The sequence below is a fragment of the Neodiprion pinetum genome, chromosome 3 (assembly GCF_021155775.2).
Source record: "Neodiprion pinetum isolate iyNeoPine1 chromosome 3, iyNeoPine1.2, whole genome shotgun sequence".
NCBI lineage: Eukaryota > Metazoa > Arthropoda > Insecta > Hymenoptera > Diprionidae > Neodiprion > Neodiprion pinetum.
In genome coordinates, this window is record NC_060234.1 from 20,650,152 (window position 1) to 20,673,415 (window position 23,264).

At 35.8% G+C, this 23,264-nt stretch overlaps 1 protein-coding gene across 1 annotated transcript in view; it reads left to right on the top strand.

Moving 5' to 3' along the window:
* The first annotated feature begins 1,571 nt into the window (after positions 1-1,571).
* Positions 1,572-23,264, top strand: part of LOC124214087 (uncharacterized) — a 48,418-nt gene continuing 26,725 nt past the window's right edge. Inside the window, exon 1 of the mRNA XM_046616078.2 lies at positions 1,572-3,281. Within this exon, the coding sequence (XP_046472034.1) occupies positions 1,973-3,281 (1,309 nt within the window). The 5' untranslated portion in view covers positions 1,572-1,972. The remainder of the gene's footprint in view (positions 3,282-23,264) is intronic.

Genomic DNA, 23,264 nt, shown 5'->3' on the forward strand with positions numbered 1-23,264 from the left:
TTTGTTGCTAAAAATTAATATTAAGGAACCAGTCTTTCTTTAAAAATCATCATTTTAAGTGCTCTTTCATATTCTGAGAGAAAAAAAATGTTTGCTCAATTTCTTAATTGCTTATTGAATAAACAATCTGTTATAAACAAATGAACATCCATACTATATTTTTTTTAGATTCTACCAAAAAAATGAAAACTATCGTGCACGACTTTTTGATGAAAATGTTTTTTCCTATTTTTTACATAATCTCAAATATTCTCATGTCTTCGAGCTTGCCATTTTTTTGGGTTATTTATCATTGCGGTGCGAATAACTTGTAAAAATTTTCATGTTTCTAGTTTGGAAATGACAGGGGTTTTTATGTTGATTCGCAAACTGTAAAAATGACTTGATTACCAAGAGCACGATTAATCGAAAAATAGGGAAAAATATTTCTTTTTTAAGGATTGTTGTTCATTTATGTATCTAAATAGTACCTGGATTTCTTCGTTCCTCAACATTAACATTTAATGGGTTAAAACAATTTTTCTTGTAAATATGAGCGAATCGTGCCGAGCGAACGGTCGTCACATCGCCCGTTTTCAGTCCTATTCTCACCTCCAAATTAAAATTATAAATATTGGTGGTAGAGTTCCGGGAATCCGGACTTTTTTGTTAAAGATTTCCTGCTCTTTAAGAATATTTTTTTACATTTGCGATATCTGCGGTAGTTTTCGAGATATTCGCGAATAATTAGACCCTTTTTTTCACGAAATTGTTAACAACTTCAATTTTTTGTTCCCCATCTTCAATTTTTTCAAAAAGCTTCTAGACGCGATTCCGAATCGAACGACACTTAAGCCATATTTTTAGAAGAATTCTAACGGAAAATCGTAAAAAAGGTGCTCGTTGACTAAAGACTGTATCGCTGGAGTCTGCAGACACGGTTCCCAAAAATCTTGCAAGGATTTTCTGAAAAGTATTACATTTTCTATATCATTTTAACTTTCCTCTGATCAAATTAAGTATAACCAAAGTCATTCGTACAATCTTTTTTCATAAACTTGAGATATTAAAAAAAAGGAAAATAAAATTTTTCAGCCAAATATCGCTTTTTCGCATTTTCGATAACATTACCATAACTACAGAATAAATTTTGAAAAATCCGGCTTACTCCCAAATTCGTTCCCAAGACGACTCAAATCGTAAGGGCAATAACACGATCGGTGAGTCACCTCATTATCCTGAAAATTTCGTCAATACGATGACGAATGACAAAACTACTCTGCAGCAATAAATCGGTACTTTGTATCCGAACCATTTTACTCATTAGACCTACATACTCAAACGGATGCACCCAGGTAGGTGAACCCTGGATTAACGGTAAACAGGGTGAGCAGGGCTAATTGCAAGGTTCGAGGGCTCAAGTGGGGCTGCAAGGCAGCGCGTGGGAGAATCTGACCAATGGCGCGTCGCGATTTCGAAAGTTTCAAAGCCGTGATCCGCAGGAGTGGGGAGAAGTGCCGGGAAGTGGGGACGGCAGCAGAGTGGAGCACATGTGGGGCAATGTGGGGTGACCCGACGATCCGGACGCATAAGAGTCAGTCTTCGCCAGCACTCGGTAGAGTCAGGTCGCTCGGTCCTTACCGAAGTAATCTGGCGTGCTCGCATGCGGGAGATTCTAAGTTCCTCGGTGTATAGTGAGAATTAGCTCGGTAACGGTGTTGTTTTTAGTGTTACGTTTATTTTTTGGTGTTTTCTTTTAAATATCCTCCATCGTCGATTTCGTTGCCCAGTTTCGACGATCCTTCGTTTCGTTTGAGATACATGCCACAGACACTTTATACGTACAGTGCGCAAGTTCGGTTTATTATTTCAAACGTCATACTACAGAGTGAGAGAGAGATATAAAAGTGGTCTTCTGAATTATTACCGACAATTTGGTGATTTTGTAGTAGTGTTTGTCAATTACCCGTCGAGCAAAGACTTTCCGATAAAGATGAATACTGACAAACCGAAAAGTGAAACCGGAACCGAACCTGAGACCGATCCGGCGGTTGTACAAAACACAGAAGAGTCCATGGATATGGACGATGTAAACTTCGCGGCCCATTGTTTACTCTCCATGTCTCAGGCTAGAGATTACAGCTTGTCCGGAGCAAGGACATCTACAACACCCTTCATGGAACCGCCACCCCGTTTCGACCATACCACAACACCGAAGAACTTGATGATGGTGACGAACGTGAAACCGGCTGTGATAGTAGAGCCGGTACCGGGTGCGGCAAATTTTCCGGGTCTACCGGAAGACCAGGCGACGACGCCCCCCGAGGTCTTTTCAAGTTCCCTCTTCATGGTGGCCAGGATACTGACCGACCTAACTAAAATCAAACAGGAGCCGGTCCCCGAGGTCCCGCCCGTCGTTACCGATCAAAGCGTCTCCGAAACCGATTCCGAGCTCATGTACTCAACCGACATCGATATGGATGCCGATAGTGAGCCGGAACCGGAAGACGAGGATCTCTACGAGGAATCCGATTTCGAGCTCAACGATGTCTCGGACATAGAGGCCGAAGAGGAATCCGACCTCGATCTTGACGAAACCGCGAACGACGGGGAGGACGAGGACGACCTCGACGGCGATGATGAGAACGAAAACAATTACGAATACGAAAACGCCAACCAACCGCAGGTAGATATCGACGAGGATGAGGGATTAGACGTGGATGCGGACGAAACGTTTGAGGATGAGGAGGATGAGGAGGACGATGACGATGATGATGATGACGACGATGACGATGACGGTGACGACGACGACGACGACAATGTGAACGAGGAGAAGGAAATGCAGATGCAGGACGAGGAAGAGGATGAGGAGGAGGAGGATGAAAACGAGCCGGTGCTGCATCGGCGAAAATGGCCCAGGCTCGACGTAAAGTACGAACCGCAATATAAAGGCGAGGAGGAGGAGGAGGCGGAGGAGGAGGACGTCGAGGACGATGACGAGGAGCAGGAGGAGGAGGAAGAGGAGGAGGAGGAGGAGGAGGAGGAGGAGGAGGAGGAGGATTTGGTGAACCCGGTTATGCCGGCAGAGGAATCGCCCAAGCCATCAACATCCGGCGAGCAGTCAACGGGGTCAGGAGAGAACTCGAACTCGAGCAACGATGACGTGAACACAGCCAGGATAAACCCTGCACCCAGATCTTCTTATACTCCTGCACGAAAGTCACACCATTGTCCGTACTTAGGATGCAACAAGGTTTACGGAAAGAGTTCGCATCTCAAGGCTCATCTCCGCACTCATACCGGTTCGTAAATCACGATGATATTTTCAAACGCTTACAACTAGTCGATAGTTTTTTGTTTTTTGTTTTTTTCGTTTAGTCACGCTTTTCTTATTCGTTAACGTTGTGCACGTGTTGCATGCAAACATGCAATTTTTTTCATTTTTAATCTAGAGTTTAGTTTTATTTAAATCATGTTGATGTTGGCAACGTTATCGCAACTATTCATGCTAGGGAAAAACCGTCATTTCGCGATATTTTTAATTATTTTGAAATTCATTAGCATGGAATGATATGAGATATATTCGTCGTATTTTAAATTCTTGGTTTGTCGAAAATAAATATGTAGTGTTTTTTCCATGATGATTGTTTTTTTACAATAACGTTGCTAACTTCAACCTTTTCGATGTTTTCCACGTATTGTTATTTAGAACACGTTGACTTTGATATTTTAGTCTTGATTTAGCGTTTGTTATTTGACGCGTATTTAAACTCGGCATTTGATCACATTCGTCGTACGCGCGGTCAAAGATTATAATTCACAAGTGGTACACAAATGTTCTCTAAGAACGTAAACAACACCAGTTCAAGTATCGTCGAACTACTCCAACACTTGTTGATTCGGATTTTATTATTGAATTCAGTTACTGAAAACATCAAATATTTTTATAATGATAATAATAATTATAATTATTATAATAATGACGACAGTGAGAATAATGGCAATAATGATTCCGCAACTCCACGGATCAAAAAAAATATTTAAAAGATAAATACCAAAAAAAATTACCAAAAACAAAATTTAAAAAAAAATTACAATGATTGAAGTAGTAGTAGTAATAATAATAATAATAACAATAATAATAATAAGAATGATAATAATAATAGTGACAATGACAATAAGGACTCCGCAACTCCACGGATCAAAAAAAATATTTAAAAGATAAATACCAAAAAAAATTACCAAAAACAAAATTTAAAAAAAAATTACAATGATTGAAGTAGTAGTAGTAATAATAATAATAATAACAATAATAATAATAAGAATGATAATAATAATAGTGACAATGACAATAAGGACTCCGCAACTTCACGGATCAAAAAAAATATTTAAAAGATAAATACCAAAAAAAATTAACAAAAACAAAATTTAAAAAAAAAATTACAATGATTGAAGTAGTAGTAGTAGTAGTAATAATAATAATAATAATAATAATGATAATGATAATGGTAATAGTGACAATGACAATAAGGACTCCGCAACTCCACGGTTCAAAAAAAAAAAAATTAAAAAAATTAAAGCACAAAAAAACTTGATTAAAAATTAAAAACAAAAAAAAATTAAATAATAATAAAATTAAAAAAATAATTTTTTTTCTATATTACAATAATGATAATATTAGAATAATAGCGATAATGATAATGTTAACGATAATTTGATCGTTGTTAGTATAATTCGATTTAAGTAAGCCGAGGACGATATCTGCTGATACTTGGTACGGTTACATTTAGTTAGGCTAATTCAATCGCAATTTCTTTGACGAGGCTAAAGCTAGCAGCCAAACGTGTTAAACTTTTTGGAAATCGATAAAACGCAGTTAAGTTTTATCCGAATAATTCTATAGAAGTGTCTGGGATTCGAGGTATTTACAAAATTTTGATTTTTCGACATCATCGCCTTATGCGAATGAATGTTAGAACGATTGGCTGCCAGCTTCAGTCTCGTATTTCTCTGAATCAATATGTATAATTTATAGGTTAGAGTGACACGCCACAAATTAGTGCACGAATATATAAGACTGACTGCTATTAGAACAATTTTTTCTCGATCTTTAATTAATGCAACTACGGTTGCATCTCTTAATCATATATCATAATATACATATATACATAATCATATAATGTCAATCATACATAATCATATAATACAGTAATTTTAACCACGTTAAAAATATCTACGATGAATTCAGATGAAGCAAATTCTTCATTGTAATATTCTTGGTATCATAATTTTCTCTTGACTTTTCGATAATGCAACTTTTGGTTGCACATGTTTACTTAATCATTAGTACGTAATCATATAATATCGTACATCCATAATCATATAATACATTATTTCTAACCACGTTAAAAATACCTACGATGAATTCAGATGAAGCAAATTCTTCATTGTAATATTCTTGGTATCATAATTTTCTCTTGACTTTTCGATAATGCAACTTTTGGTTGCACATGTTTACTTAATCATTAGTACGTAATCATATAATATCGTACATCCATAATCATATAATACATTATTTCTAACCACGTTAAAAATACCTACGATGAATTCAGATGAAGCAAATTCTTCATTGTAATATTCTTGGTATCATAATTTTCTCTTGACTTTTCGATAATGCAACTTTTGGTTGCACATGTTTACTTAATCATTAGTACGTAATCATATAATATCGTACATCCATAATCATATAATACATTATTTCTAACCACGTTAAAAATACCTACGATGAATTCAGATGAAGCAAATTCTTCATTGTAATATTCTTGGTATCATAATTTTCTCTTGACTTTTCGATAATGCAACTTTTGGTTGCACATGTTTACTTAATCATTAGTACGTAATCATATAATATCGTACATCCATAATCATATAATACATTATTTCTAACCACGTTAAAATTACCTACGATGAATTCAGATGAAGCAAATTTTTCATTGTAATATTCTTGGTAAGGTAATTTTCTCTTGACTCTTCAATAATGCAACTATCGATTGTACCTGTTTACTTAATCATATAATATCATTAGCACATAATCATGTAATATCGTACATACATAATCATATAATACAATATTTCTAACCACGTTAAAAATACCTATGATGAATTCAAATCGAGGAGGTTTTTCATTGAAATTATATGATTGTTACGTACAACGGTACAATCTATTTCTTGCCTCAATGGAAATAATTTTGGTGAATAACTGAGGCCAATAAAGGTTTATATATATTACACATGACACGCAAGCGAGTAGCCGTTAAGCCACGATAAAAGTCCTTCACCTCTCAGGCACTAAGTTTCTTCCACCTTTCTTTCGCGTGGCCGTATCACTCGGACCATCGCTATGTAAGCACATGTGTAAGATATAGGCATAAATGTACGTAGGCAGGTACGTCACGAGACTCAACATTTAAACACCCACGTGATATTTACTCGAGCTTACAACACGGGGTGTGATGTAGGTGGACAGCTGATTCAACGATCACGTACAACTCTTTACTGCTGATCCAACCGCACACCGTGTTTACCGTGGAAATTTTTTCAAACTCAAAGCCCAATTTGTTAAAATTGAAAAAAAACCTGCGTAAACACTGTGTAGAAATTTTACTCCTCTTTAACCGTGAATCACCTAAACACCATCTTTAATCTTTAATACCGAATTGTTTGAAACTTTTATTTTACAACTGTGTAGCTACTTGCAAATATTAAACTGACTTTCCGAATACCAGAATATCTAACGATAAGACAAGATAGCGACTAAAGATAAAGATGAACTGACATTAAGCGACGTTACTGTAATACCGCATGTTTAGGATAAATCATTGATTCACACCTTGAGGATTGTACGTTAATCAATAAAACCAATGAAAAAAATATATGTTGAAAACCCAACCCCCCCCCCCTGAATGTCGTACTTGAATTGCATATCAATGATTTTACCATATTTAGTTACGTTGACACTGCTAACTTCAGCGTGGTATTAAATGCGATATCGAGATTGATAACGTTTAATGTAAACTCTAGCAAAAGTACTTGGTGTTTTCAAAACTTAGCAATTTCGAAGTGAATAAAAAATATTTCGTTAGACTAGCGTAACTAACTTCAGCCTCATTTTATTACGGTTCACAGTGTTTTAAAATCTCTTAAGAGTTTCGAAAGAACAGAAAAACATTACGTTACGTTACCAAATTTTCAGCTTCGCAATTTCGGTCAAAACCTTACGAATAAACAAATTTTAAATCCGCAAAGTTAACCTAACGGAACGTTAAAGCAAAAATTACTATTTTGTAGCTTCGGAATAATTTTGCAAAAGTTGTATTTTCAAAAATACGAGTTTTTGGTTACTCTGACAATTGTCTACCGAATTCCGCATAATCCCAAAGTTGCAAAACAACGAGTTTTCGTAAAAATCCGTGGTCAGATTTGTGTTTCGATTTTACAACCTCACAGATTTGCTCGAACATTAAGCTTCACGCTGTGCACATCCACCAACGTGTAGTTGTTCTATTTAAACATTCGTCCTGCGTAAAAATAGTCGCGCTCTCCTAGCTCGTTGTCTATTCACTTGTCCGCCTCTCCTCTTCGTGGTTCTTCAATTACACGCGTTCGAAAAATCTCTGCAACTCCTCTCACGCGGTTTTCGTACCGAAGGATAGCTTTTTATATCCTCGTAAAGCGCGCGGGCCATTGTTGAAAATTATTGACGGATAGTCAGGCGCTCGTCGACGAAAAAACAAATCTCGAAATCGCTTTCACAGAAAACGTTGATTGGCTCATCGCGTAACATCGTTCTTAATTGAATTGTGCCACCGTCGCCTGGGGATTCGGCGCTGTTTCATCTCGGCTTTGTTTGACAGTGCTTATGTTACACGCATTTTTTGCTCACTCACGTTCTTGAACGAACGCCTACAACGGAAAGTACACTACTTTGACCTTGTTACGTTCCACGTGAATGCCCGTGGACTTTTGATGGTCAAGGTCACGCGGTGCAGATATCCTCGGGTCGCTTGAAGACCTTCGCGAAAGATGTTTCGAAAAACTTTATAATTTTTTTTTTCAAACTTGGGGGAAAACGTAGCAAGGACAAAAAAAAAAAAACAATTCAAAGCTTATCGTACCGTGACCTTTTTTTATCAATGTCTCGTCACGCTCTTATATTTTTATTGAAATCTCGAAGAGAGGATTGGACGGAGATGCGAGCAAAGTAGGACGCGAGAGGTTGGCTGACGGAAAAGTCTATACTTTTTATTAAATTTGTTACCGGATGGTCGTATTAAAAATATAGAAATAGAAAATATTTGAATTATAAACAAAGGATTATCGTCAGGTATCGGTGCTTAGTCTCGAGTTTACTCGTATTATTTAAAAGAGTCCGTTTTCTACAGATTCATTGCAAAAGATTCTATTTTATTTTCGGTAGTGAATTTAACATTGCCAATTGTTGATCGTGACCAATATCGATGCAATTTTGTAGAATTAAATATTCAACGATGCCAACGTGATAAAAAAAAAGTATAGAATTTGTAACAAATAGTCTTCCGAATAAAACAAGCTACCGTAGATTCAAATCGAACGAATCGATATCTAGTCTTTTGTTTGTAGCTCCGGTGTTTTTGACTTTTTTATTTTTAGAGAAATGTAAACTTGCAGATATAGTAATTTTATAAAAACTCGTCGTGCGAATATTTTGTAATTGAAATTGATAAAAAGTATAATCGACTTTTGGCGAACGAAGTTCTTTAAAGAGACGTGTCATTGAAACCTCAAACATTTTTGATTGAACGCGATTATATTCTAATGGCATTTTTTTTACCCTCGTTTACTCGCAATCAACGTAAATATTCAAATTTCTAAGCTGCTTGCATCAATTAGAATTTTACATTTCTTCTCACGTAAAACAGGGTATTGTTCGTTATTAAGGGATTGCCCTTTTTTGCATATAACTCAGAACGGACAGACTGTGACTTACAGCAGATTTATTTAAAGAAATAAACAAAAGTAAAATGATATTTAGTCGTTGAGGCAACTCCAATTTCTAGGAGTGTCATATTTTCATCTAAAATTAGCTCTGTCTATCTAGCTCTCTTCGTTGAAAGAATCATCTTGGTTAATGCTCACAACAGCTAAAGAATACATTTTTTTTAGAAACTCTTCATTATGTAACCTGTAAGTTAGAGGAATGCTAATTATATATCAACCTCGTATTAAATAGAACAGTTCACAGTTGTAATAGAAAAAATTTTACACCTCACTGTCAGAAGAGACTTACATGATGGCTTTTTTTGTATTGCCTTTTCTCCCTCGATAGAAGTTAGCATCCCTCTACTTATCGTTAAGCAAAAGTTTCTCGTAAGATTTTCAACTAAGATTACACCCACGCTGAATTGTCATGTGACTATCGTAACAAACTATTTTCATGCATGTTTTCTTAATTTAGCAAAATTTGATACGAAATGTATAATAAATTTAAATTAAATATATTCTTATCGTCTATGAACTTTACGCTATAAAACTCATACTGCTCTACTAAAATAGAAAATACAGAACATAAATAGGAAATAGCGGGTATCAAGAGGGAGAAAAAAGAAGAAGAAGAACGAGAAGAAGAAAAAGAACAAAAAATATATATATGTATAACAAAAAAAAAAAAAAAAAAAATCCAAAAAAAAGAAAAAGAAAGAAAAAAAAATCAAAAAAAGAAAGAAAAAAAAAATCAAAAAAAAAAAAAAAACGTGAAACGAGGCATGAGTGCTTCTGATCTAATTGAGAGAAATTTTCACGCTGTCTAGATAATTTTACAGTTTTCGCCTAAAGATATCTACAGAAGATGACTCCCGAATAGAAGTAGACAACGAGTTCCACAGAGAAGCAGACACCAGAAACGGCGTCTGTCCGCTGAAGGTAGCCATCCAAGCGTACTCTAGGACGGACCAAAATGTTTGGATTTTTGGACGACAAATACGAAGAGACGTCAAATACCGTAAGACGAGAATCAAGGGTAAGCTGTCGTTTGAGATCCGGACCCGCTGTCGGATCGCAATAAACTAAAGAAGAGCAATCAAACTGAGGTATACAATCAGTGAATTTACCAGCAAAGAGCGCAAGCGAGGAGGTACAAATTCTTTCTTGGAACCTACCGTGCACTCTTCAGAGAAATTGATTGATTGATTGATTGATTGTGCACCCTGAGGCAAATTACAAAGCTATGGAATAACTAAAAATAAGTCGGTAATTAGGTTTAGAATAATAAGTAGAAAAGAAATATAACATAGTGAAGAAAAAAAAGAAAAAAAACAAAATAATATAAAATAAGTAACCTAATAATAAAAATAAAAATGAATTAGAAATAAAGATCTGAAGATATACTTGAGAAATAGTGAGTAATTAGTACTAATAATACAAAATAATTAAATGATACCAATATTATGAGAGAAAGAGAGAGAGAGAGAGAGAGAGAGAGAGATGATCCGACGATTTGAATAAATATTAAATCTGCAATACGAGAAGAACAAATGACGACGATGCTAATAATTCGATAACCAACCGCGAATAAATTGATATAAAAATTTAATATCGTTAAAAACTTTTATCTACGACGTAAACGAGATATTCCGCACGCGGCGATTGTTTTCGGGACCTCGCGTCGTTTGTTTTATCGCTAGCGCGAGTGCGGCGATCACACGTATAACCAAATACCGCGCGCGTAGAAGCGGTCAAGTTTTGAATGCGCATGCGCGTCACATGGCCCGTGTAAACTTGGAAACTCGTGATTCCAGCTGCCCACATGTTTCACATCCGCCACATGTTTACGCCCGAAGCACGCGGTGGTCGCCCTGTCTCATTTCGCATCGCGGGAATTTCAATGTACGAATCTGTTGCCGCCCTATTTCATCCAGCCTACGTGTGAAATAGAATGGCAGAACTTATTGCATCGGTGGATTATAACCTAAAAGTGGTTCTCTTCTATCGCGCGCGCGTTAACATTTATTCCTACGATATTTTATCGCCCACGATCGTCAAATGAAACATCTCACCTCCAAGAAGCTTTACTGTAATTAATTGTACATACAAAAAAAAAAAACAAAAAAAATGCTCGGTTCTCGTTTTGAAAACAAAATGGCGCGATTTGTTTTTTCACGTCTTCGGTCATACGTCGCTGTTTTCTCTCCAACATTGTCAAAAATTATTGTGTATTGTTTTTGTTATAAGTGTTAATTTGTTTGTATACATTCTTTTCGTGATAAGAATTACGCCGACATTTTTTGTTGCAAAAGTATATCTTTGTCTCACAACCGTTGCATCGCGAAATGCTTTTGGAATTTTTAAACTAATCGTATGAGTTTCTGAAAAAAACGTTCCGCCATTAAAGCAAAGATTTTTTAAATATAAGATGTCTGTCAAATATTAATTGGGTTGATCGAAAACGGTGTTGCTTTCGCTCTAAAAGGCGATAAGCAAAACTCGGCAATATTCTCTGATATTCTCGTGTCTGAAAATGTTGTATAAAAATCTGCATAAATAACAAGAACGAAAAGTTCTGTAAATAGAAAATATTCGTGATAAAAATTTATTCCCGATTATCGAACGTAAATTAATCTCAGATTGAAATTCCATAACAGAATTACGGCAACTTAAAAGTGGCAAAACAATTATCACCAATAACCGTGTCTGCGAAGATCTCAACAGTTTTCTTGAAAGTCTTCGGTTTTAACACGAATCGAAGAGTTTCCTTTAAAAAATGAAATATCCGAAGAAAAACTCTGTGTTTTGAAATAAGAAATGTTTTGTGGGTGAAATTTTTTCCCGTACACACGCAAAGAAGAGTCGCTGCAGCCCTGCAAAGTTGACGGTACATCGAGGCAGCAGCCGGGTGGATGGATGGAACTAGCAGGATCGATGATGGTAGGCCTCGGAAATCCTGGCAGGCTCTGCTCCGCCGCCTGTGAAACGTACGGCGTGGAAATCAGGGACTGCAACGTTTGGAAAGCCCTCCGTTTTTCCTGCACGGTGTCCTGAATGAACGCAGCGCAACAGCCGTGCGCAAGAAGCAGGTGCACAATAAGCAGATGACGAGCACCGCTGCTTTGTGGATGAAAACTCGAAGCCCGCCGAGCCGCAGCATCCGTCCTGCAATAAAAACGCGCTCGTACAAGGAATTGTTTATATATAGCGGTAAAACACGAGGTTCAGGATCGTAACTTTGATGCACTGATTGTGAGAGAAATTTTTAGTTTTGGTTACCGCTCGGTCCTACAACTATTTTCATTTTTTACCACAATTGAAAAATATAGTTCTTATTAGTTGACAACAATAATTATTGTTCTGACCAGTCTATTTATCGAATCGAATATAATTTATTGAGCAAAATTTTACCAGTACTGTACTTTAAGCGCTATTGCGATTGATATACGGTGGAATGATCCTGTAACGCCGATGCTAAGAATTGGCTTAATGTATTGATTACGGAGTAATAAATGTTGATTACATTGTTATACAACATATGCAAAATATCTATGACAGTATAGAATTTATTACGCGTGAGTTGCTGACGATAATTGAAAATATCATAAAAAAAAAAAAAAAAAAAAAATTAGAAATCGAAGTGCAATTAAATTGAACGAGAGATATTGTATCTTGTGGTGAACATTTTTCATTGCCAACTGTTTATAAATCGTCCGACGATAAAATTGTACGCAGTTTATATGTACATAGAATAGTAAATAAAAAATCTCCGAAGTGTCGATCTTGTTAATTATTTATTTCCTTCTGTATTACGACCCAGGCGCGTATTATATCAGGTTTTGGTAGTGAAGCATGATTTGTAAAAAAAAAAAGAAGTAAAAAAAAGAGCCTCCCTTGCACGAAGTTTTCCCTCCCACAATTCGTTTGAAAATTATAAAAAGAGCGCCGATGAGCTCAGCGTGTATAAAGTGGCCCAGTTGAAAACGAGAGCCTCGTAAATACGACATATGTATACATATATGTACTGAGGATAATACTATAACTGGCTTAGCTACGTTGACGTGGGGTGCTGGATGCGACGAGAGAGAGAGAGAGAGAGAGAGGGAGAGAGGAAGAGAGTCGAAATCGATTATAGGACCACACCCACGTTTGGTGCCGACCTGCGACGACTTTACCCTTCATTCGATTCAACCTCGACGTATTTACCGTATGCATGTGCGAATGCGCGCAAATACGACTTGCAGCAGTCGCATGCAGCGTTTACTTAAAGTAATTTTCATTAATGCCTTCGGCTTCCGGCTAACTTGTTTTCGTTCCGAAACGAAACGCGAGTTCGATTCTATACGAATTATGCGACAATGACTGACGATGCAGCCGACGACGTGAGAGATTGTGAGTCATTGTCACGTAATTCGTATAGAATCGAATTCGCATTTTGTTTCGGAACGAAAAAAAAGTTGGCCGGAAACCGAAGGTTTTTATGAACATTAATATATTTTGCTATTTGCACTAGCACAGATTTACTTTGATAAATTTTTTTGCGAAAATTGTATCGGTACAAAAATGCAAGTGATTTTTTTCATCTGCGATGTCGTCGACGTTCAATTGTCGCGTGGCGTAGAATACTTGACGCCATTATACTTATGTATGAATTGACACGAATCGAACCCAAAATCTTTATAGATTAATATACTTGACTTTCGGAAAATTTTTAATTAGCGTTTCAAGAATTGGAGAAAATTAGCAATTAATTTTCGGCTTTTCTTACATTTATCGTCGTTATTTTACTCTTGCGTGTCATGTGTAATCATTCGCGGACGATCGAAAAGATTCGAACGGACAATTTATCGTGAACAAAGTTTCGTGACAAGCATCGCGATTATAATTCGGTAAATCATTGCGCTGCGCTGAGTTTAGAGCTTCGGTTATTACACACAAGTCAAGGCCGATCAGGTCATGTGTAACCTCAATTATTCACTATCTCACACACGCTACACGCAAACACAAGGTGAATGTATAGAGGTTTAAAAAAAGAGAAAAACGTTTATCGCTTCGTTGCAAAACTGGTGTGAGCTTTACATATCCTGAAGTTCGGCGCTCGGGCGAAGCTTTTAAAATCAATGCAAAACCCGATTGCCGCAGTGCCTGATCAATGCGATTTTTCTCGAGAGGTTCAAAATATTATACACAGAATTATAGAGAACGATAAGTGACGAAATATTGTTATTAGTCATTAGATAATGAGAATGGGAAGAATAATAATTGTAGAATATAGTGGATAGCAGCATTAAATTCGATACCCTGAAAAAATATTAATCGTTCGTGATTCTGTTTCAAAAAAATAAAAAAAAAAACAACTTGGTCTTATTTGCCTCGATAAGACTTCGTTTGATTGTGAAAGAAAGATATATGTCATTATTTCCAGAAAGTGAGGTAATAGTTTCTTCCGGGAATCTTATATCAGAGTTTTATCGATTTGAATAAAATCATTTCAAAGAACTGTGTAATCTACAATATCATTTCTTAGAACCATTGTATAAAGAAATAATATTACAAAATCCGTAAATAAAAAAACTTCTTTTCAATTCGATGAAGTTATACACCAATTTGTATAGGATATAATCAGGCAGATGTGTAATTTGTTTCTTAGAAAATCGAAGAAACATATTCCTCATACGAGTGTTTCGGCTTTTTCCTAGAAGACGTGCTTCCATGCTTCTGACTAACGATCCACCTCATTTGGGATATAGATACTTTGACCTTGATTCTGTATTCGATCGAACGTAAGATCAGAGAGCGACTTAACGTGAGGCATTTTAAGAATTGAGTATTTGAATGAAATCACTGATTTTAATATATATGGATATATCTTAACACGGGTGACGTCACAATGTTACAGTTTTCAATCTGTTGTATCAATGGCAATTTTGATTCAATCGAAAAAATAATAAATACGTCAAAAATATTTTTTTTCCAATCTACAAGAATATCAAATAAAAAAAAAAAATTTCATTCAAATACTCGATTGTCGAGCTGATTTTCGGTCCTGTGCGATCTCACGTCGCGCCGCTTCGAGAAAATATACAACACGTAAAAGCGGCACGCGGATTCTTGTTTATACGTGGTTTCTATTGATTGGGCAACGCCTATTTCGAGCATCTCTGTTGTTTGCCCCGTGCCCAACCTCGTGACGGTTGTTGGAAAGGAGGGTCTTGTGTTTGCGTCTGTGTCTAGGTTGAAACACACCGCTGAACCAATCGAAACCCGGTTTTTTATGCCTCTGCAGTGCACGCTGCAGGTTGCCCGTGCACGTGGCTGAAGTCGATAATTTTATTCCAATGATTAAAGTTTCGGAAAATTCTTATTTCACAGTTGCACGAATGTCTGAAATTCAGTTAATCGTATCAAGGCAAAATGTACTCGTATTTTCAAAAACTTAACTACTTGAAAGTCGATATAAAATTGCAGAACAGCAATGTTTCGTTACCTTAACCTTAATTGCAATTTTTACATACCACCGTTTTAAATTCGGAATTTCGAACAGATTCCGTTGCACCTTTGACCGCGATTTTTAATTTACTGTTCAAGTCGGAAAATATCTAACGATTATATCGTTGGACAAAAAATTCGTCTCGCCAAAGATGTGGAGAATTAAATTTACTACGTGTTTAGTCATCGCCAATTTTGTCGAACGGTTGAAAATGGCCGAGTTATTTGACAAAAACAAATTCCTGTATAAATTCAAGATGGCGGCCAAAGTTACTACAGAATTTAATCGAATTTTTAGATTCACACTACCAGTGATCGGAAAAAGAATGACGGTAGTATCGAAAAATTGCAATCGCATAATCGTCGATAATTCGTCGGTAATCCATTCGAATCTTTAAAAATTTAACGAGTCACGTGATTTTGGATTAACAAAAAAGAAAGTCAAATCAATATAGCTTACTTAATTTTCTTCTCAAGTTCTTAGCCGGTGAATTTCCTTTATCGTTCAACTTTAACGTACTTAAAAATCCGTTGCTCGTGACGTGAACAGACTCTTATAAACTCCCAACTCACAATTGATTGAATATTGAATATCTTATTCATTTGCCCAACTGCATGATTGTGTCATATTTTGTCCTTGCTATTTTTTATTTATTTTTTTTTTTTTTTTGCTACACCGATATAGATTCTTCAAAATTTCGAAACAATCCGCATATATAAGGAAATATAATCAAGTAGAGAAACGTGATTGAAAATTCGTAATTTTATACAAATATAAAATTTCACAAAGTCATATAATTAATATAAGGTGTTTGAAAATATATAAACTGGTTCCACACATTCTAAAACACAATAATGGCAACAACAAAATTTCTCAGGGAAAAAAATCCTCAACTTGGGTGTAAATTCCGACCCTCGATTTATTTCTTACGGTAATTTAGCATTATCCATGAGTTAGGGGTACGAATTTACATCCAAGTTGAGGATTTTTTTCACGATGGAAATGATAAACAAAAAACATTTGAAGATTCACGATGAAATCTCGTTACTCGCCAAAATTACTCTCATATATCAGAGTTAGGTGTTTCTATAGCAGAGCTATCGAATCGATTCAGAATATTATTTATTCACCGCCGAATAACTTCTCTCAGCTGCATGCAGCAATTGAGTATTTGAATGAATTTTTTTTTTTATTTCATATTCTTGTAGATTGGAAAAAAATATTTTCGACGTATTTTTTATTTTTTCGATTGAATCAAAACTGCCATTAACATAACAGATTGAAAACTCTAACATTGTGACGTCACCCGTGTTAAGATATATCCATATATATTAAAATCAGTGATATTCAATCACCTATAACATGAAAAATTATCATTTTTAACGAAAAACAAAAAATACGTCCTCGTTATTTTGGCTTCCACTGCATTACGCACGCCGAGAAAATGGAAAAAAAAATTTCATTCAAACACTCAATTATTCGGCGTATAACATTCAACGATAGATAGAAAATATCGTTACTGATGTTGCGTGACGTATAATCGCTGCAGTGTAAGACTTTTAAAAAAACCCGCGACCGCCTGTCTGATGCATAACATATATTTTTACAACTCCGGTGCATAAATATTTACACCCTGTCCCGCCGCCGCCGCCGCCGCCGCCGCCCGCGACGATCTCGAGGCCACAATAAAAGCCGAGAAACATCGGAATAGAATACTCACGATTTGTAGTGCAGTGCCTACATTCTTGTGTATGATGGGAAAAAAATTGCCAAAATTTACCTACACGAATTACGTCAGAATTTGCGTGGAAATTTTTTTTTTTTTTTTTTCGCAAGGTCGATAATAACGCTGAATTCGTGAGTGATGATAGCGTGTAATTTTTTTTTTTTTATTTTCGACTCGTTTCAATCATCAACCCGACATTGAAATTTATTTGATAAAGTGTATACATATATATATATTAGGTGTATAATAATTAATGAACGTTTAAAATTCAACACGATTACCTTCAGTTTCACATTTCAAATACCGATTCTATGCGAATTTTTGACGATTTACAGCGCGTAACTAGCGACTTTTATTCTATTCAATCGTCGGATATTATTGAACGTTCTAAGTTACTGTGCAAAATTAGGCAAAAATCGGAATTTTGTACTTTTGATCTTACGGGTTAATTTAATGCAAACAGACCCACATTCCGCGCATTTTCTGAGAATTTGCGATTTTTTAGCTGATAATTACGGCAGCGGTAAAAAAACGATTAAAAATTCCGAAAAACTAGTGCTTTTCTTATGGGAAAAAGTAAGGCTTCCTAGGCGAGGGTATATATGGAGGGAAAATTTTTAAAAAAATTGGAACATTTTTTTTTGAATTATTTCGAACCAATTTGGGGGTAAGATCATTAAAATTCGGTTTTGCCATTTTTAAGGACAGGTCTTTTGATACCGTGGCAAAGGTGGACCGCACAGTGTATTCAGCATGTATTATAGGCCTGTGATGTGTACAGATTATAGTAGATGGAAAATTTGTGTACACATATACGTACATATAACTGTGGCTTTTCAATTCCGGCCTAGCTCGGGGCGAGACAGACGGAAAGACACGACGTAGGTGTTTTAAAGAGTTTCTATTCTACCCGTGTTATCAAGTTGCCTACACATGCTATACAAACACAATTGACAAATATTGCTTACATAAGTAATTGAAATTATTTTATTTTATTTGCCTTGAAAAAGGAAAAGCTTTTGACTTGATTCAAAGAGAATTGATCATTCGTTTTATCAAGAATAAAGGAGCACTGAGAGAAATTTTTACTTCCGGTTTATTAGTATTTTAGGTGTTGCCATAAAGTCTAGTATCCGTTATTATTCTTTCTCACTGTGATCACAGTTGCTATATTTTCTTGCAACTGTTGCGATGATTAAATGCTTGTGCAACGATAAATTAACGCAACGAAAATAACGCAAAATGGTTAGGCGTACCTCGTTTTTCTTAATACCAACAATATGCAAACAATTTTTTTAACGATACCTGTTTTATCGAATTCTTCTAGTTACTGTAACAAATTAAATTTTTCTCAGTGAACGTTAAGTTTCATTCGACGATATCGCATTTATAATGTGTATATAAAAACAATTTTTCTGAGCGCGTAACTACAGTATTTGTACTTGTTAAACAATTTCACTGAATCGGAGAATCACAGTGTATATATTATATGCGTATATATATATATATATATATATATATATTTGAATTACGGGACAAATTGAAAGTCAGAAGGACATGAATCAAAATGGAAATCCGACAAGAATAGAATTTCAATATGTTTTTCTCGCCTGTATTTTCTACGCTTATAATCTATGGAAACAACATGTGTGCGTCTATGTGTGTGCACACGTGGTGTAGGTAACTCGTAGCACAGCGCACGAGTGCGAAGAAAAAGCAAATATGGGGATATCCGTTTCAGATAGCTTATCGCACGACCGCGTCGTTGGTCAGACACACCATTAAAAAAAAAAAGATGAAAAAAGGGAGCCAACATTTCCCGGCTGCTCATGCAGAAGTTAAGTAATTTTATACATCACGGATATGTTTCCACATGATTTCAATTCAATAAAGTATATAATAGTACATGGTGTTATAATATTAGCTTGAACAATTATTAATCGTTAAGAATAAATCGCGTGGACGATTTTTGTATCCGGACATTTAACAACAACCGATGGTTAGATTGCGCAAGTTGGACATATTTAAAATTAATTATATGTTCTTATTTGTGTAGTAATTGTGATAACGATTCAATTGTTCAACTTGAAATTTCTTTTTCCATGCCTTTTTAACGCTTAATTGAATACATTTCGTTGCATTCGAGGTGCGAGATCATGGTGAATATATATGGTAGATGATGAAACAAATTCAACCCGATAAGTATTAGTTGCGTTTATGTCATTCGAAATACTATTTTAATCGAATATAAATCAAGGTCACAATTGCGATTGGTTGAAACAGCATCGATTTGTAATTTTATTCACTTCGTTAACTTGATTATAAAACGTCAGAATTCGGACGCATTGTTGTCAGTTCAATCAAAAATTTCATGTTGAATTGTCGGAAATTTTTAGTGACAAGTACAGAACTTCGGAATAAAAATTGAAGAAATTAAAAAATTCAGAGACATCTCTTTTCCAACTGCTGTCGAATGATTCCGGCAGCTTATTGTTAGTGGTCCTGGGAATGCTGCGATTGCACCGCTTTGATACATTGTCGTATTTGAAAATTGCTTAATTTTTATAAGATCAACGGCGAAATCCGAAGGTACGTGCGGAACGTGGGAGCTATCATTAACATTCTACGTTCAGGTTAGAAGTTGATTGTGAGTGGAAATCTAGGCGATAATTACTATCGCACACAAATCGGAACATGCCAAAAGTAAGGTGTAAAAAGCAAAACGTGAAAAAGAGAAATAAAAATCATTATGAAAATTTAGAGAGAAATTTTATAGTCGTTGTTTACTTATGCAGTTTTTAACTATTTTCAGCCTTAAACGATATGAAGACAAGTTTTTCTAGCTGTAACCAGATAATCTAGTATTTGTTATCGTACGTTTTGTTCACGGTAACTCGTACTGTATTTTCTTCTAACTATTGCGATAATTTAATATCGAGCGATACAACAAATTAATCTTGTACTAAAAATAATTTATCAAATTTAACGTTACAATGACCGGAAAAAATTTTTTATCATCAACTTTAATTAATCAATTATACAGAATCGTTTATTTCTATCAAATTTTTTTTTTATTTTGAGCCAACAACAATACTTGAACCATTGTTGTAACAATATCAATTTTCTAGTAACTATGAACGAAATAAAACTTTTCTCCCCAAAAAAAAAAAAAAAAAAAAAATGCGAATAATAAAGTTCGCATACCGGGCATCAAAAATCGCGTCTACGTCTCTAATTTTCAACCTGACCCGGGGGGGGGGGGGGGGGGGGGGGGGGGTACGAACAAAAAATTATATTAACGTCAGAAAGGCGACAGATGGAGCTGGAGGAAAAAAACGCCACCGCAAGGCGGTTGAGAAAATCAAGGTACTCTTCCTTTTCTGTCGTTTTTTTCCCTTCGTTTTTAAAAAAAAAATTTTATATTTATTTGGATCAGCGTAGAATTTTCAAGACCGCGAGAGAGAAGCTCCGACTCTGAATCTCGAGTTAAATTATGCTCATCTGTTTTCCAAGGATGTATATTAAGGAGAACGGCTAAAAAAGAATAAATAAAAATGGTAAAAACTTTTTACCATTCTTAGGCGGGATTCTCGGTTGACGTCGGCGTTGACGTTATCGCTGCATGCTGTGTATACATAATATATGTTATATATACGTGTATACGTATCTTCTATTCTCTGCATATAGGCATACGCATAAAACTAAACGTCTCTCTGTCCGTATGTTCGCTTATAACTTCAGAATTATCGAACCGATTTTGATTATTTATTTTTTTCCTGTGGATAGCTAAAACGTCCGGTCAGGTCTTAGGCTATATTTCGTTACAACCGATCAATAGCATCGGAGATTTAACGATAATATCAAGCCAAGTCGAATGGGGTTCGCGCACTTTAAATGCGAACGCTGGGCGGAATTCTTACAGATAGAGGAAAGTTACGTTGAAGAGTTTTCAAGGGCTCGATGAGCTCTAGAAAAAAGATCGCGAGACCATATTATGAATGTGTCCAATCGTTTTGCCGCGAGAAGCGTTTGAAAATATTCACGGCCGGAGCCGCAACGATCTTCTAGTTTATACGTATATTTGAATTTGAATATAGTTAACCGTCGCAGTTGTGCTTGCGATATTACACGTACACGGGCGTGCAGCTTTATGCCGCAGATAACCGTGGCATGGCCCCAATTATGTCCGCGTTCGCCTTCTTCCGCCGGTCGGTCGAACAATGGAAAACATCTCGTCGAACCCGAGGTGGCGAGGCCAGGAGGTCAAGTTTAAGTGTAAATCGGCATCATCACCATGTATCCCTGAGCGCACGTGTTATACACGTTACACTTGTCGGGTACACCCGGCTCTCTTGATTATGTCGCACTGAGTCCAGAGTTATGTTGACCATTTTATGATAGTTCCGGTGTTCCTAAAGCCATTTTTCTAACCTTGTTCTTTCTCACTTTGACTTTAAGTTGAGACGAACAACAGACAAATTAATTGACCTGCGGTTCTTAAAGTTCTTAGCGTTACTTTTAATCAGAATCCAGAGTTACGTTGACCATTTCGCATTGGGGGAATCTCCAATTTCTATAGTTGGCAACGCTGTAACTATATTCACTATTACGTTATTGAGAAAAATGTCAATATTTCTTCAAGTTACCAGAAAATTCTAGTAAAACGGGTATCGCTAGAATAACTGTTTGAATATTTTTGTTATTAAAAGGAAATCTGAGACAAGTAACTATGTTTAGTGTGATTATAGTTGTCAATGCTACCGTAATCAAAAAGAATAGTAACAGATACTACATTTTCTGTTTTCAGGCAAAAATCTTATTCTAATTTTATAACCGGAACTATATTTTTTGATTGTGTTAAAAAATAAAAATACTTCACTTGTAATTATTTGAAGAGACTTAAGAATATTTTAAATTACTATTCTAGAAAGGAATTAAAGAGGTTGGTAATACTTTCGGCTCTAACTACTGCAATAACTTGAAATTTTTATCAATCATTTGAGATTTCGCAAAATATCCGAAACCTTTTACAATTGATAGTAGAAATTACTGTTATATTCTTCGATACAGAAAACCGACAATAATTGTTGTTGTTAAAAATTAAGAGAACACAATCCATCAATCGATAATGTATTTACCACCGTAAGTACAGTCAGTCAGGGATAGTAGAAGCAACGTCGTTGATTAGTTTACCTATGCACTGGGTATTCAATTCCATGTAACGCACTCTGTATCTACACATAATAGACCAATACATACATACACGTACATACGAATGTAAATGGAACATGTCGGGGTGGGCAGCCTCGGAATGACAGCTTCTTATTCCATATTTATAAAGAAACGAATTTCCAGAAACCAGTTTTTAGAATAACCGGTTCCCCCCTCTGCTGATGAAAATATATGCACACACACACGCACGCACGCACGCACGCACACATTTATTCATCGCCACTGATGTTTCTGAACATACTCGCACACGCGTGCATTAAATATGCGTGCATCCCACGTTCTACGTCCCAAGTATAATCCTCTAAGCTTATATTACTACACACATTACGTGTAGCTTTGCCAATGTAGATGAAAATATTATAAATCTAGTTAGATTATTTCGCGCAGCCATTTTAAAGTGTAAAGAATCGAGGAAAAAAACCGATTGGAATATGCGTGCAGACGATTTTAATTCTCGCAAAAAATCTATCTGTTTACATCAATACGACCTTCTCTCCCACCCCCCGTCTAAAAAAAAAAAAAAAAGTCGCCCCCGTAACAAAACTCCTCAAATACAATTAAACAGATTTTTATTAGCACGCTTTCGTCGTTCGTACAATGTTAACTTTGATTGATGATTCAAAGCTGTGTAAAGGTGATAAATTTACACCGTCAAAAACATGGTGTATTGGTATTTGCACTGAAACATCAGCGATAAGTCGACCGGTGACACGTCCGTCTTTTATACGTAAATCATCACTTCATCAGCATATACATATCGCTTTCGACACTCGTGTTTTTTCAAGCGAATGATTTGATTTAGGATTTAAAGAATTCCGC